Source organism: Budorcas taxicolor, chromosome 12, assembly GCF_023091745.1.
Source record: "Budorcas taxicolor isolate Tak-1 chromosome 12, Takin1.1, whole genome shotgun sequence".
In the NCBI taxonomy this organism is placed as follows: Eukaryota; Metazoa; Chordata; class Mammalia; order Artiodactyla; family Bovidae; genus Budorcas; species Budorcas taxicolor.
Window position 1 is genome coordinate 72,466,546 of NC_068921.1, and position 18,150 is coordinate 72,484,695.

The window sequence follows — 18,150 nt, forward strand, 5'->3', positions numbered from 1 at the left end:
ATTTTTTTTTAACACCTTTATTGAGGCATATTATTATAAAGTTCGCCCATTTCAAGTGTACAACTTGTAACTTGTAATAACTTTCCTGAGTGGCACAGACATACAATTCTGTTTTAGAACCTTTCCATCCCTTCAATAAGATCCTTCTTGTCTATTTACATGGTACCCATGGTACTTGGAGAAGGCAATGGCAGCCCACTCCAGTACTCTTGCCTGGAGAATCCCATGGATGGAGGAGCCTGGTGGGCTGCTGTCTATGGGGTCGCACAGAGTCAGACACAACTGAAGTGACTTAGCAGCAGCAGGGAGGCCTGGTGTGCTGCAGTCCATGGGGTCGCAAAGAGTCAGACACAACTGAGCAACTGAACTGACTGACCAAGGGCCTGTGGAACAGACAAGGGCTAATGACACAGATGCTGAAGCCCAGAGACAAAGAAGCCAAGGTCTGAAGCATGAAACAACCAGTAAGCCTGAAATATTCTCACTAATTTCCACCCCATCCCCAGTCATGCTAGGAGTTGGGGTTGATTGGTAGCCCCCCAAAAAGTAAGTCCAAGCCCTAAACATGATGCCTGTGAACATGATCTTATTTGCATTCACTGTCTTTGTAGATGTAATGAAGTTAAGATGAGGTCACACTGGAATAGGGTGACCTTAAATCCTCTATGACTGATATCCTTATGAGAAGAGACTCAGACACGGGGACAATGGCCATGTGACATCAGAGGCAGAGACCACAGTGCTGCAGCTGGAACCCAAGGAACACAAGGAAGGTCGTGACTACCACCAGCTGGAAGGAAGGATTCTCCCCTGGAGGCTTCAGGGAGATCATGGCCCTGCCAGCACCTGGATCTGGGATCTATAACCTCCAGGGAGGAGGGAGATGATAAACGTCTGTTGTTTTAAGTCACCCAGTTTGCAGTGCTTTGTTACAGCAGCTCTGGAAACTGATACCCTATCCTGAGCCCATACTTCTGCCTCCTCAGATTTACTAAGACTTCTAACTGCTTCTGCTGTCACCCCTCCAGTGACCATCAGAGGAATCTCTTAACTCCAACATCAGACCACATCACTCCTCTGCTCTGGCCCATCCAAGGCTTCAATCCCACTTCCGGGCTCACTGCCCACTGCCTGGAGAACAGCCCCCTCCATGTCCCCCTGCTCACTCTCCTCAGACACACTGGTCTTCCTGCTGTTCCTCCAACCTGCCAGGTCAGCTCCTTCCTTAGGACCCCCTGCCTCAGAACCCCTCCCCCAGGGGACTGTGTGGCCCCCACCTTCATATCGTTCAGTCCCCAAGAGGCACCAGCTCAAGGAGCCAGCCAGGATGTCACCCTCTTTGTCACATCCATCCCCATAAGAACAGGAGTCCCATGAAGGCAGGGCCTTGTCCTCCTGCTGCACAGGCTCCCACACATATCGAGCTCATAGAGACCTGGGCAGGGAGACCTGCAGAGTGGGCGTCTCTGACCCAGGTGCTTGGCTACCCAGCCTCGCTTCTAATGTTAATGGAAGACACTCTTTAGGCAAATTTTGCTTGACAATCATGTGGATACAAACAGGTCTCAGTAGCTCTAATTCCCAAGTAAAAACTTTGACTTAAGTTGAATAAGGGGAAAACACAAGATATCAATAAAATAGCATCATTATCCTTAACAAATTTCAATAGAACAGTAATATTTCAGTAGTCCTGTGGTAGCACTCCTATATGCTTTAGTGTTTATGTGGCTTCAAGTTTGATAGTGACACTTTACAGGTCTTTGGATTGATCCTCAAAGACATAAATAACATTAGCTCTGAGAAGAAAAGGGAGTTAAATTGAGGGAGAAGAGGACATTTACCATGAATCCAAGGAGAGTGACCTGCTGGAAGGTCTGGCCTTCAACACACCTGAGTTCTAGCAATTTCACAGACTTCTAGAAACTACTTACATCTCTCAGTATCAGAATCTGACTTGCATCTTTTAGGTACTGCAGCTGATGAGTCACTAAGATTGTGATCTTCTCCTTCAAGGCCTGACAAATACACCTACAAATGTAAAAGGCATAGAGTGCAAATGCACATTAGTGGGGGTGCTCCAAACTGAAAACACATATTCTGAAAACATAATGAGACAAAAACAACACAGCAAAGGTCTATAGTTTAAATAAAAAATGAATAATACAAATTAAATACAAATATATCAATGATTCTGAGCAGGTCCTCAAATTTATCAGCAGCAAATGTGAACCCAGCTCCGCTATAAAAAATTCTAAAAAACAGTCCAGTGAAGGAGGCACTTGCTAAATTTTTTCTAAAAACTCAGCTTAACAATAATTTACATTTCATAATGAAAAATAATTGAACTATACTGAGATTCCAAAACTTGACTGAACTTAATATTTTATCACTATGTGGGAATGGGAAAAGAAGCATCTATGTTATATTAAAATGTGTGCATTTTCCTTAGACAATTTTCTAGGAAATTATTTATGAGTTATGATGTACACATTAACAACAAAAAATTAATAGAATCTTGGTAACCTTTGCTAGAGTGCCTTTTCTAGACACTTCTTCCCAAATAATATTAAACAGAAAATGAATGCCAATGTGACTTCCATCAGTCTCTACAACAGTCCCAGTCCCATCCAGGAAACCAGTCTTCTTTCATAAGGACTATACACCTTCCAAATATGAAAATAAAGAACAGAATTCAGATGGCCCAAATCACAATGGGAATCATCCAACGGCCAAAAGATACACCAGTTCTCTTAGCCAAGACCCTTGTGTGATCACGCCACCCAAAACGGCTCTTCTCTTGCTCTCTATACACCCCTGCTCAACCAGTGTCTGCTTCACCTACGCCTACTTACATGACTGACCTTCCTATATCCTTGTCCCAGGGCCCAGCTAATGACTGCTCTAGGTTTAGATAACAACCTTGCACAATCTTTGTCAAAGGGGCAAGAGGAACATGACCCTCTGCTGGTTTTCATGGTGACCAATGGCCCAACCTGACATTAACTTCCCCTATAACAGGTAATCTCCCCCCTCTCCTGCCCCCTTGCCCCGGGAGCAAAGACTACCAGCATGTCCTGTTCCAATGTGGCCCTCAAATGATAGGATGCCCTTCCAAGATTTCCTTTGGACATGTAAGTCGGCCCTAATCATTAAACCATATGTGTGTCTGTCACTGATTCTGGGCTCTTTCTTAAGTCTAACCTGGGCAAGTAATAGGCCTGGCAGGTCTGGAAGGCCAACAACCTCTCTCAGTATCCAACCTTAAGTGTGTTTTTATAGTAACTTATCCAACTGCTTCACATTTTTAATGCAGACCCCTAGGAACTCAGCCCCAGTCTCATCCCACAAGGTCCACAACCCCTCCAGGGAAACAAGTAGTTGGATTTGGGGCCCTAGGTGACCATAGTCAGGGCTGCAAGCAGGTACTCTGGGTGCCCAAGTCCCTCACAGAGCAAATCTTAAGAACCTGGGCCAGAGCTCAGCCTGTGAGTAAGGTGGAGAGTGTGAAGGCAGCAGACTGCAGCTCAGTCCCTCTCATGAGCCTGATGTCGGATGAGTGACGAAACCTGTTTCTTCATCTCAAAACAAGGCCAAGGACAACTCATCCACGGGTTCTGAGCAATCAAACCACAAATGCATTCAGTAAATGTCAGCGCCCTTCTCCACTCCTCCCTAACCATGAGCAGTCATGTGCTTTGGACTCATGACAGAAAAGTCCTAAGGGGACACTCTGGACACTGGGCCTGTGATCAGAAGCAAGACACCAGGATGTAAATACACACACCATTGCTTCATTAAGTCCAAAACAATTCATTTTTGCCTTTGACATGTCTTAGTTCAGCATTTGTATCTAAGATTCCTGAGTGAGTAAACCTCTTCAGACTTAGTACTAAAGCTTTTAATGGAACTGTTTCTCCTTAATTCATAATTACTTGCCAATAGTCCCTGAAGGCAGATGTTAATCAAATCTGATGGGATTCTATGTCCAAGACAGAGCAACACAAATGTGGTAAAATGTTTGCTTTCTAACATTCCATCAGAGATGAAGTAATATAAAGAATTACAACAAAGTGACCAATTAATGACTTTGAAATTTTCGTAAATAATTGCCAACATCCACTGGATCATTGAAAAACCAAGAGAGTTCCAGAAAAATATCTTTCTGCTTTATTGACTATGACAAAGCCTTTGACTGTGTGGATCACAATAAACTGTGGAAAATTCTAAAAGAAATGGGAATACCAGACCACCTAACCTGCCTCTTGAGAAACCTATAGGCTGGTCAGGAAGCAACAGTTTGAACTGGACATGGAACAACAGACTGGTTCCAAATAGGAAAAGGAGTACGTCAAGGCTGTATATTGTCACCCTACTTATTTAACTTATATGCAGATTACATCATGAGAAATGCTGGGCTGGAGGAAGCACAAGCTGGAATCAAGATTGCCAGGAGAAGTATCAATAACCTCAGATATGCAGATGACACCACACTTATGGCAGAGTGAAGAGGAACTAAAATGTCTCTTCATGAAAGTGAAAGAGGAGAGTGAAAAAGTTGGCTTAAAGCTCAACATTCAGAAAACTAAGATCATGGCATCTGGTCCTATCACTTCATGGGAATTACATGGGGAAACAGTGGAAACAGCGGCAGACTTTATTTTGGGGGGCTCCAAAATCACTGCAGATTGTGACTGCAGCCATGAAATTAAAAGAGGCTTACTCCTTGGAAGGAAAGTTATGACCAACCTATATAGCATATTCAAAAGCAGAGACATTACTTTGCCAACAAAGGTCCGTCTAGTCAAGGCTATGGTTTTTCCAGTGGCCATGTATGAATGTGAGAGTTGGACTGTGAAGAAAGCTGAGCACCGAAGAATTGATACTTTTGAACTGTGGTGTTGGGGAAGACTCTTGAGAGTCCCTTGGACTGCAAGGAGATCCAACCAGTCCATTCTAAAGGAGATCAGTCCTGGGTGTTCATTTTACGGACTGATGCTGAAGCTGAAACTCCAGTACTTTGGCCACCTCATGCGAAGAGTTGACTCATTGGAAGAGACTCTGATGCTGGGAGGGATTGGGGGCAGGAGAAGAAGGGGACGACAGAGGATGAGATGGCTGGATGGCATCACGGACTCGATGGACGTGAGTTTGAGTGAACTCCGGGAGTTGGTGATGGACAGGGAGGCCTGGCGTGCTGCAATTCATAGGATCACAAAGAGTCGGACACGACTGACCGACTAAACTGAAACTGAACTGAATGCGTTTTATCCATCTCCAAAAAGATAGACTATTTTTCAAGTTCAGAGCAAAGATTTCCAAGTTATGTCATAAAATGATTGATTCAGAAACAAGTTAACTGTTAATTCTATATAAGGGCTGTGTTAATTCTATTTATTGGGTTGGCCACAAAGTTCCTTTGGGTTTTTCCATGACATCTTACAGAAAAACACAGCTGAACTTTTTGTCCAATCCAGCATCATTCTATATAGGGGCTGTATTAAGAGGAGACACATTCCATGGTAGAGGGGATACAAATAATTCAGAATCTGCACCTTCATCCATTCAATCTGCAGAGGTTTACTAAGGTGCCACTCCCTAGACTTACATCGCAGGTCAAGAAAGCAGACATTACTTTGCACCATGTAAAGGGGGGATACACTGAACGAGCATAGGAAATGTACTATCAGGCCATGATGTGTGCTCTGAAGAGAAAGCAAGGGGGCTGCTGTCTTAGATGGGGAGACACAGGAGCCCCGAGATTCTCTGGGGAAACATCCCTGGAAGAAGACACAGCAGGTGCAGGGGTCTGGGGCAGAACATGCTAGGCTGAGGCGCCTTGCTGCAATCACAGCTTCTTGGGGATGGGGAGACTCATAATGATCAAGTGCACCCACTGAGGGCTGTGGGAAAACAGAGGGCATGGGCACCCCCTGGAGGAGCGGGAGGGAATGGCAGGTCTCGTCTTCCATCTTCCTGCTGTGTCCTGGCACACTGCTCCCTGGCTCTGGGACAGAGGGGCCAGTATGTATAGACAGACAGGGTGAGAAAGGATCCCCACAAAGCCAGCACAGTGGAATACTGAGTAGGTGTGGGGACGAGCTGGAAAGGCTGATGGGGGCAGACGACAAAGAAGCCTGTTCTCTGAAGACCTGGAGTTGCTTCCTGAATTGGGGAGATGGGAGGGGAGGGCAAGGTGAGGTCTATGAAGGGCCGGAGCAGGAGGGTGAGCTGTGTAGACAGCAGCATGGGAGTCTGATCAGGACAGACCTGAAAAGCTGATGGCACAGGAGACAGAGGTCTGGTGATGTGGGGCTGAACCAGGAGAGGATCCATGGCTGGACACAAGTGAGACTGCATCAGTTCATCTAAGGACTCTCACCTTCTATAGGTAATAGAACCCACTTAATCATCACAAAATATAGTTATAGAAATCACAAACATTAGTAACCTGGTATATATTCATGACTAAAGGAAGCTGATAATGGCAAGTAGAAGTGTGATTCATTCACTTTTAATAGAAAATATTGACCACGACTAAGCTTCAACACGACCACCATCTCTCATAGCATATTGTTCCATCCAATTGCCTAACTCATTGAGACCATTCTCAGTCACTGTTGAGTGATTTCCTAAATTGCCTTTGTGATCCCTGCCCTAAGTTTCCATAAAGAATGTGGTTCTGATTAGCCAAAAACTCTTAACAAGCTTGCTTCTATCAAGTGTACATCCAAGGTCACTAAACTGAAAGGTTGGAGAGGACTTTATAAACATGTTATAAACAGCTCACCTTTATAAACACCTGAGAGAGTTTTTGTGTTCAGCACACTGATACATGGCAATCAGTAAGCTTTCCCTTCCCCTTCCTGTGACACAGACACAAGAGCCAGCAGAAACTGCTCTTGCAGTGATGGGGAACTTTTGCAGATACCAGACATTTGCAAGTTCAGGGTGGAGTGCTGGGAACACGGAGGCTGAGCCACTCATGATGCCAGGAGAGTGGGGGATGGAAATTCATGTCTCAGTACTAGTATCCCATCACTGAACTCATGACAAGCCACAAGGCACTTCCTGAGGGAAAAGTCATCAGTGAAAGTGTTGGTCACTCAGTCGTGTCTGACTCTTTGCAACCCCATGGCCTGCAGCCTGCCAGAACCTTCTGTCCATGAGGATTCTCCAGGCAAGAATAGTGCCGTGCCCTGCTCCAGGGAATCTTCTCAACCAAGGGATTAAATCCAGGTCTCCTGCATTGCAGGCAGATTCTTTACCATCTGAGCCACTAGGTGCTTTAAATAAGAGAAAATTTATCAAATCACAATCAAAAGAGGGTGGGAAAAGGTGGGGGGATGGTCAGATCAGAGAATGGAAGGCCATGCCACATGTCAGCTGCCCTGCTCTCTTTTGTTCTGAAAGATTCAATGCTAATGTGTAATTTTTGTGTGTGGTAAAATATACATAACATGAAATTTACAGTTCTAACTATTTTTTATGCATACAGCTCAATGACATTAAGTACATTCACATCATTGTGTAACCATCACCACCATCCATCTCCAGAGCTCTTTCATCGCTCCAACACTAAGCACCTTTCACATACAGCCTTCAGTGGCACCTGCCTCATGACCCCTGCTTAATGGATGTGGAATCCCAGCTCCTCATATCCAGAGCTCAGAGCTCCTCACATATCTTTCTCACTCACTCCACTGATCTGCTTAAGTCTCTACTTTGCTGTTAAGGATTTGCTATGAATGAATTCTGTTCCCCAAAAAATTTGTATGATGGCACATTGACAACCAGAACCTTAGAATCTGGCGACAGAACCTTTAAAGAGCTAACTGTTACCCTTAATTAGAGTTGGCCTAATCCAATCTGACTGGTGTCCTTAGAAGAGGAGACTAAGACATAAGGACAGAAACACGGAGGTGTGCGTGGACAGAGGGAGGACCATGTCCGAGGACACAGCGAGGAAGCTGTCATCAGAAGATAAGGAGGTCTAAAGAGAAACCAAACTGCCCACACCTTGATCATGAGAGTCCAGTCTTTAGAACTGTGAGAAAATGAATTTCTATTATTTTTGCATTGCTCCCCCAGCGCTGCCATCTCTAACAACCTGCTGTGACTGAATGTTTGTGTCCTCAAAATACATACATTGAAACCTAATCTCCACTATGAAGGTACTGGAGATGGGGCCATTGGGAGGTGAGGTCATGAGGGTGGAGTCTGCCTGCATGGGACTAGTGCCATTATAAAAGGGACCCACACAGCTCCCTCACCCCTTCCACCACATGAGGACACACGAATTGGGTCCTCACCAAACACCATCTCCGCCAACACCCTCACCTTGGACTTTCCCAGGCTCTGGTCTCTGTGAGAGCAGCCTGGACAGACACAGCCCCAGAAAACTAACACAGGACCTGACAGCGAGAATTCCCAAACAGCTTCTCTCTGCTGTACAGCCTGCTTCCTCCAGGCGAGGGTGTGCCTTCTGTTCTCACAGCCTCGCTTCCTGTGCTTCTACTCTTCCTCCAGCAAAGAGAACTGGGTCATCTTCTCAACCTCCACATACATACCCAGCCTGCACACCCCCAGGGCACTTTCCGCCCAGCCCGGGGCACAGGGAGCTGTCCAACATCCACTTCCATTCAGCACTTACTATCCTGTATAGAAACCTCTAAACCCTGACTCAGCTGACCTTTTCCCAGGCAACTGCCTTAACAAACTCCACATTGAGACAGATTCCTCAGAGGCTGAAATGAGAGCTGAGCATCCTAAGTCTCCCTTATGCTGCCCAATGTGGTCCTTCTCCTCTCCTGTCTCTCCGTCCTCCTTGTAAACTAAGAGGTTTCCTGCAGTAGCATCTGTAAGGGCATTGATCTCAGTGCACACAGCAGGGCATTAATAAGTGCAGCTGGAAGGCTCATTGGCCTTAACAAGGTGGACAACCGCAAGGTAAGCAACCATGGGGTAGGTGTGGATGCTGTTTTAGCAAAAGCAAGCTCATGAGGCTTTCAAAAAGGCCAGTCTAGAGTCCATCAGAGGCTTCAGTCAGCATGTATTAGGACAAGTTATTCACAGAAAAGCACAACAGTTGTTCCACTTCAGTCATTCTGTAGCCAGGCAAGAGCAATTTGTATTCCAGAAACACAAAAACGAAAGTCGAGATTTCCACCAGATTCTTGATCTCTAGTTCCACATTCAAGCTAACCCTACATCATGGTCTAAGTATTAATTCAAGTAAGCATCCATGAAGCAATACTAAACAATTAATTTCATGCTTAGATGTGGAATAAAGTAGTCTTAATTCTAGGCCTTATTAAGAATTTCCAAACCTACAGAATAATAAGCATAAACCAAGAGGGCCTTTCCACAGAACCCCTGTGTCAGTACCGAAAATTTTGCTTCTTATGTGCCTTAAACACATGATGGAGGAAAAGGACTGACACTAAGTACTAGATTACTGGGTCCAACTCTACGATTTAAAAACCATTCATCATCTTTCTTATTTCAAGGGTATGGATCCATCACAGTGTCTGGTTATCAACTGCAGGTCATGGGGAAATCTCCCATCTATTCCTCACTCCCTGAAGTACAGACCCCACTGTCCTTCACACATTGGAAACACCTTCTGTATTTTCCTGTCCTGACCTCATCGTGATGCAAAATTTCTCTACGATGGATCTTCTGTGGAGGGAAGGGAAGGAAGAGAGAGACACCAGGGCAGAGCGAGCTCAGTCTCCTGAAGCACAAAGGCTTTCCTGAGCTCTCTTCCCCAATCTCTACAGGGTTCCTGGAAAGCAGAGATGATAGAAAATAGAAGCAAACTCACTGCTGGAACAAGTGTCTGCTGACTCCTACGTCCACTGCGCTGAGCGGATCGTCCAGGAGGTAGATGTCTGCATCCTGATACATGGCTCTAGAAAACAGAGAGAGACATCAGGAGAGGACACTTCACACTCCCTGGGTCTCATCTCTGAATCATGATGGCGTCCAGCAGCTCCATGTTCATTCCAAGAGCCCAGGGAAAGAGGCAAGACCCTGCTTCACACAGACCCACCTGGTGAACAGGGTCTGTGTGCTCACGTCCAATAGGAGCCGCGGAGGAGGAGGGGCAGGATGGCAACTGAAACCCCATTTACCTGGCGAGGCTGACCCGGGCTTTCTGTCCTTCACTCAGTGGGGTTCCCCGGTCTCCTATCTTAGTTAGATCATTTTCCTTCAAAAGCTGTAAATCCTACATGGAGATAGAAAAGGAGAGGTAAAAAAAGATCTAAAATAACTTCTCCTGCCATCCTAACTTTTTAGCATCAGTTCTCCCCACAGTGATCAACAATAATGAGTATATTTCATAGTGGCTAAACCATAACAGTGAACAATTAAAAAAATCCTCAGGGCTCTTTTTTGTTTTCATTCTGTAGTTTTTCCCAACATTTATGCATCTGACCATTCTAACAGATATTTATTGTGGATCAGTATACACCAGGCATTGTTCTGGTCACAGTGAATTCAGCTATGAGGAAATAAAGCCCCTACAGTTTCTCTCCACAGTAAGAGATGGTCAATAAGGAAAATTAACTTTAGTGTAAGTACTGAGGATGAGAAGGAAAAGGAAGCCAGCTCAGGGGGATGGAGAGTGAAGGAGGGAAGTGAGTCCACACTGGGGTGTGAGGGCTCTGCTCAGAGTGGGTATGAGCAGATCCGGGGAAGGGGCTCAGGCAGACCTGGAGAGGCTGCTCCACACAGAGGGATGGGCGAGTACAGGGGCCACAGGGAGATGCCCAAGGGGTTCAGGACAAGCAAGGAGGCAGGAGAGTGGAGCTGAGTAAGAATGAGGGGAGTGAGGTCAGAGACAGAGCAGGATGAACCTGGGTCACTCCAGTAACAGGGGGAGAGGGAGAAGGGAGGATTGACCTGGTCTGTGATTTCTACAGACTCACTCCTGTGCTTTGCAGAAAACAAGCAGTAAGGGGGAATGAGTGAGGGTAGATACAAGTAAGGAGGCTACTGGAATAATCTAAGTGAGAGATGACAGTGACCAGGACCACAGTGGAAGCAGCAGGGATGGAGAGATGGAGCACACTCCAGACACATTCTGAAGGCAGAGTCTGTAAGACCTACTGATGGGATGGATGTGGGTTGTAAAAAGAGCACCATGGTGTTGGGAGCATGAGGAAGAACACGGTCACCATTTACTGAGTTGTTACTGATGAAAGTCAAAGTGAAAGTCGCTTAGTCATGTCTGACTCTTTGTGCCTCCATGGAATTCTCCAGGCCAGAATACTGGAGTGGGTAGCCTTTCCCTTATCCAGGTGATCTTCCCAACCCAGGGATCAAACCCAGGTCTCCCACACTGCAAGCGGATTCTTTACCAACTGAGCTATCAGGGAAGCTCTGCTACTGATGACTGATGCCTGTTTTCTCATTAATCCAACAGGGGGACCCCATTCACAGTGTAAATGTGACCATGAGGACAAGAAAGAGAGTGTCTCCATCATAACCCTCCCTGACAGCCACAAAGACACACAGACATACACAGGTTCCCTGCTCACTCAAAGCTTAATAAGGGAGGATCAAATGAAAAGCAGCAATTGCTCTGTCATGAAAATTCATTATTTCATCTTATTTCTTCATCAAGCTCAGAGGTTAATACCATCTCTCCCTCCCAGTTTTCATATCATTTTAAGATAGGCTCCAGCCATACATACACACACACTGTTTTCTGGGCCTCCATTTCACTGTTCACAGTCTTTGCAAACTGTTATTAGGTTTTATCCTTTAATTTTATTAATGTATCTTTCTGGTTTCCTTCCCCAAATAGCATCACATTATAGCATAGCAATCACAACATGCTCTAGAAAAAGCACTGAAATTCACTCTTTTACTTAGCACAGTCCGAGCATAAGAAACAGGCTCTCTTCAACTCTGGTGGTAGGACTTTGAGTGTGTTGCTGACTTTGCAAATTACTAATGGACAAGTCCCAGATGGGAAGGACATTTTAAAGGATTTGAGGTAAAATCCAAATCAGGCTAATTTCCCAGCCACGATTTTCTGATTAGGTTAAATGAAAAAGCCTGACTTGAGCATATATTGCAATTCTTCCCACTGACAGGAAAGTGTTCTTGTTCATGTTATTTTCCTCTAAGTTAAATTTAAACAATTTTCACTGAACAACAGATACACAAACTAGAGGCAAACTAGGAAATGAAGAAGCTGGTTTGATACCATCTCCCAGAAACATATCAAGGGCCCTTCAGCAATGGTGGAGACTTAACAGTAGAAACGCAACGGAGCAGTCGTTGAAACAGTTGATGAGCACCCTGGCAGAGGAGGGCTGGATTCCGGGGTCAAACAATGGAAGGTCACACCTTCCTTTACCGCTTGTCTTCCTTTTGGAATGGCCCCTCCTCTGACGGCCTGTCAATATCCTGCTCATCCTTCCAGGCTCAGCCCAAACACACTCTCCATGAAACCATCCTGGAGTCACTCTCTTCCTGCTGGGTTCCTAAGGCTTTGTGTACATTTCTTCTGAAGGACCTGTCCTATTATGATCAATAATTTGTATGCATGCACATAGCTTCTCTCAGCTCCTGGTGGGTAAGGTCTGTGCACCAAGCACTATGTTGCACCCTAACACTGATTATCTTTAATCTTTGCAACAAGCTATCTGGTAAGTACTGACCCCATTTCCCAGATGAGGAAACTGGGACTAAATGAGGTCACGTCACTGTTCTGAGGGTGAGTTCAGTTCAGTTGCTCAGTCGTGTCCGACTCTTTGCAACCCCATTGACTGCAGCAAGCCAGGCCTCCCTGTCCATTGCCCACTCCCAGAGTTTACTCAAACTTATGTCCATTGAGTCGGTGATGCCATCCAACCAACTCATCCTCTGCCATCCTCTTTTCCTCCTGCCTTCAGTCTTTCCGAACATCACAGTCTTTTCTAATGAGTTAGTTCTTCATATCAGGTGGCCAAATTATTGGAGTTTCAGCTTCAGCATCAGTCCATCCAATGAACATTCCAGACTGATTTCCTTTAGGATGGACTTGGATCTCCTTGCAGTCTGAGGGACTCTCAAGAGTCTTCTCCAACACCACAGTTCAAAAGCATCATTTCTTCGAGGCTCACCTTTCTTTATAGTCCAACTCTCACAGCCATACATGACTATTGGAAAAACCATAGCTTTCACTAGATGGACCTTTTTTGGCAAGTAATGTCTCTGCTTTTTAATATGCTGTCTAGGTTGGTCATAACTTTCCTTCCAAAGAGTAACTGTCTTTAAATTTCATGGCTGCAATAACCAACTGCAGTGATTTTGGAGCCCCCAAAAATAAAGTCTGTCACCGTTCCTACTGTTTCCCAATCTATTTGCCATGAAGTGAGGGGACCAGATGCCATGATCTTCATTTTCTGAATGTTGAATCTTAAGCCAACTTTTCCACTCTCCTCTTTCACTTTCATAACAGGCTCTTTAGTTCTTCACTTTCTGCCATAAGGGTGGTGTCATCTGCATATCTGTTTTTTATATCTCTCCCAGCAATCTTGATTCTAGCTTGTGCTTCATCCAGCCCAGCATTTCTCATGATGTGGTCTGCATATAAGTTAAATAAACATGGTGATAATATACAGCCTTGACGTACTCCTTTCCTGATTTGGAACTAGTCTGTTGTTCAATGTCCAGTTCTATCTGTTGCTTCCTGACTTGCATATAGATTTCTCAAGAGGCAGGTCAGGTCGTCTGGTATTTCCACCTCTTGAAGAATTTTCCAGAGTTTGTTGAGGTCCACACAGTCAAAGGTTTTGGCATAGTCAATAAAACAGAAATAGATGCTTTTCTGGAACTCTCTTGCTCTTTTGATGATCCAGTAGATGTTTGCAATTTGATCTCTGGTTCCTCTGCCTTTTCTAAAACCAGCTTGAGCATCTGGAAGTTCACAATTCACATACTGTTGAAGCCTGACTTGGAGAATTTTGAGCTTTGCTAGCATGTGAGATGAGTGCAATTGTGTGGTAGTTTGAGCATTCTTTGGCATTGCCTTTCTTTGGGATTGGAATGAAAACTGAACTTTTCTAGTCCTGTGGCCACTGCTGAGTTTTCCAAATTTGCTGGCATATTGAGTGAACCACTTTCACAGCATCATCTCTTAGGATTTGAAATAGCTCAACTGGAATTCCATCACCTCCACTAGCTTTATTCATAATAATACTTCCTAAGGCCCACTTGACTTTGCATTCCAGGATGTCTGGCTCTAGGTGAGTGATCACACCATTGTGATTATCTGGGTGGTGAAGATCTTTTTTGTATAGTTCTTCTGTGTATTCTTGCTACCTCGTAATATCTTCTGCTTCTGTTAGGTCCATACCATATCTGTCCTTTATCGAGCCTATCTTTGCATGAAATGTTCCCTTGATATCTCTAATTTTCTTGAAGAGATCTCTAGTCTTTCCCATTCTATTGTTTTCCTCTTTTTCTTTGCACTGATCGCTGAGGAAGGCTTTCTTATCTCTCCTTGCTATTATTTGGAACTCTGCATTCAAATCAGTATATCTTTCCTTTTTGGCTATTGAACAGAAGAGCTAGAATCTGACCCAGCTCATGTCAGTTCAGAGACGTCTGCTCTTTCACATCATACTGCCTCTAGTTTCCATGCTTATCCATGGTGTTGTGCTGCCTCTCAGTTGAGGAAGTTTAGAAGTAAGAATTTCTTGAAAAGTGAGCAATGGATGAAGGTGTAAAGGGGCATGTAAACAGAGACCCTGACCAGGGTGTGCCTCTTTCTTCACCAGAAAAGCAAGGTCACGAAAGAAACAGGCACACTCTGCCTGGGTCTCTGGAATTTGTTTGGTTTTTTTTTTAGAGGTTTTTTTTTCCATCTTTATTATTTATTAAAGGTTTTTCATGTTAATAAACTCACATACATTAGGTGATAAGACTAGAAAAAATAGTAATTAACAGATTCATAATTAGCCATGTGCACATATGCATGTGGTCATTCTTCAGTGAAGTTCTAAAGCTCTTTTTTTTTTTTAGGGGATTATCAGTTTATTCTTTATTTATTTTTTCACTTTACAATATTGTATTGGTTTTGCCATAAACCCTGCAGTTAGCACCGACTACATAGGAAGGGGCCTATAGACCTTGAGAAGTACAAGCCAGACCAAGGAACTATATGAAAATGAACTGACCCCACACTGTCCACAACAGCTCTAGAGAAATTCCTAGATATATTTTTACTATTATCATTTTTTAAATTTGAATCAATTTTTTATTATTTTTTAAGCCCCCTATTACTCCTTTAATTTTCATTTTTATAACATACTAAGTTCAGTTCAGTCACTCAGTTGTGTCCGACTCTTTGCAACCCCATGAATCACAGCACGCCAGGCCTCCCTGTCCAGCATCAACTCCCAGAGTTCACTCAGACTCACGTCCATTGAGTCAGTAAAGCTATCCAGCCATCTCATCCTCTTTGTCCCTTTCTTCTCCTGCCCCCAATTCCTCCCAGCATCAAAGTCTTTTCCAATGAATCAACTCTTCGCATGAGGTGGCCAGAGTAGTGGAGTTTCAGCTTTAGCATCATTCCCTCCAAAGAAATCCCAGGGTTGATCTCCTTCAGAATGGACTGGTTGGATCTCCTTGCAGTCCAAGGGACTCTCAAGAGTCTTCTCCAACACCACAGTTCAAAGGCATCAATTCTTCAGCGCTCAGCCTTCTTCACAGTCCAACTCTCACATCCATACATACCACAGGAAAAACCATAGCCTTGACTAGACGGACCTTAGTCAGCAAAGTAATGTCTCTGCTTTTGAATATGCTATCTAGGTTGGTCATAACTTTTCTTCCAAGGAGTAACCCTCTTTTAATTTCATGGCTGCAAACACCATCTACCTTGAAAAAAAAAAAAAAAACCCTATTTTTAAAGCAAACTTCATATATATATATTATAATTTTTGTGACTCTTTTTTCTTTAATATTGTATTTTTGAGAATCTAACTTCTACTCTAGATTTTTAATCTTTGCTTTTTGGTACTTGTTCTCAACTTTGTATCTTTAAGAACCCAATCTTCAGTATCCATTTTTACTTGGGAGAGAGATCACTGGTCTCTGGAATTTGATCTGGGTGTCAGGAGCTGGAAGTGATTAAGGTAAAGAGGAAATGCCCGAAATCTGTTTACTCCAAACCCTACCTTCCATGGAATCTAGGGTTATGCAGAAACAGATCTGAACTTGAGCTGCAAATGCAGAGATGAGCTGTTTGACCCCCTCAGGTCTCAGTTTCTCCTACTATAAAATGAAGATAGGAACATCAAGGACACTCATAAAGAATTAATAAATCATATTCCTGTTTATGTGTGTGCATGTGCTACACGTGTGAGAGACAGACACAAAAATGATTTGCACATAGACTCTGAATAAATAGAAGCTATTGTCTCACTGTTTCACATTTGTTTCCCCTCTTCTTTTCTTATGCAGTCTATGCACTATTTAATAAAAATCTAGCTCATTCCTCCTAACTTCACATCATTCCTGCAAAAGCACAATCTCTCATTAACACAAGCCCAGGAGAAAGAAATAGCAGCCATTAAATGAATAATTCTGTTCTGTCCATATTATCATAAAATGCTGCTCACCTGATACCATCTATGATGTTCAAGCCATCGTTCAAGCAGAATTACTATTTCGTCACAAAGAGAGTTTGGAGCCTTTAACACCAAACCTTTGAAAGTCTGTCCCAGCCTTTTCCTCACAATATAAAAGAATAGTCAGATGTCCAGACTGCCCTGAAGAGACCAGGGGGAGCCCTTTGAAACTGTTTTTCACTGATGTTTATAACCCGAGAGAATAACAAACTATTTACCGGTATTTACATTTTTCTTTCTTTCTGCAAAAATATATTTTATCAGATAAGTTTAGTTTTCCTGATTCATTCACTAATTTCATCTAAATCCTAATATAGAGTTAAACATTTCACTTTGCCATTTTCTGTGAAAATTGATGCACTTTCTGAAAACAATCTCTTCTCCAACAAAATGATGCAGTATTAAGAAGAAACATAAGTATTCTATTTTCTTTAAATAATAAATTATAAATCAAAAATGAAGTAAAGAGGGAAACCTACAGACTGAAAGGGATCGAGGAGGCAACAACTAAGCACAATGGACAGACTTTGTGTGGAATCTGATTCCAACATCAGTGAACAAGATTTCTCAGTGAGATGTCTAACAACCTGTAAACTCAGATTAGAAGATTGATAACATTCAGGGTTATTTTTCAGGTGAAATAATGTGGTGATTATTTTTCTAAAGAGAAAAGATTTTTTTCTCTTAGAGGAAATTAATGAAATGTTGACAGTGAACTAATATGATGTCTAGGATCTGCTCCAGAATAATCTAGGTTGAGGGTGGGGCAGGCAGAAGGCAGGGGTAGAGATGCAGCAAGACCAGCCAGCAGCTAATACTGGCTGAAGCTGGGGGTGGTACATGAGGGTTCATTACACTTTGCTTGCTATTTTAGAAATTTCTGTATTTGTTGAAAGTGAATGAAACTTCACAGAATGGACTGATCCCCTCAAGGGGAAAAAAAAAAAAGGCATTCTGTGAGTCTTATCACATCAGGATTAAAACAGCAATATACCTGCGTATATACAGTATATATATATATACACACACACTGTATATAACACTATATACCTGCATATTTACCCGGAAGATCAGCTTCAAATAATCAGCAACAATCAAAGATTTTTCAAATTAAATAAATAAATAAATAAAAACTCTCAACAAATCTTGTAGGTTAAACCAATACTATCATTATTTAAAATTCAAGTATATCCAACTTAGGAGTCATTACTCACCTCTTCCAAAGCACAAGCCTTTATTACTTTTTCATATCGTTCTTCTTCATATTTCTTCCCAAATAAAATGTTACTCCTCACAGTTCCTGAGAACACCCAAGGCTGCTGAGAAACATACACGATCCTCCCGTGCACGCTGACCTGTCCCTGGCTCGGGGGCAGCTCCCCCAGCAGAGCATGTAACAGTGACGACTGAAACAGACAGCAACACACACATGTGAACAGAGAGCACTCAGGACGGAAGAATGCCGCAGCACAGCTGACCCCACCCTGGCACTTGATACATGATAGAACGCTTGTGTTTA

The 18,150-nt window shown here is 43.4% G+C and overlaps 1 protein-coding gene across 1 annotated transcript in view; it reads right to left on the reverse strand.

Moving 5' to 3' along the window:
* LOC128057493 (ATP-binding cassette sub-family C member 4-like) overlaps window positions 1-18,150 on the reverse strand; it is a 213,842-nt gene that overhangs the window by 135,260 nt on the left and 60,432 nt on the right. The window contains 4 exon segments of the mRNA XM_052649910.1: window positions 1,932-2,028; window positions 9,824-9,910; window positions 10,134-10,228; window positions 17,846-18,037. Of these exon segments, the coding sequence (XP_052505870.1) occupies window positions 1,932-2,028; window positions 9,824-9,910; window positions 10,134-10,228; window positions 17,846-18,037 (471 nt within the window).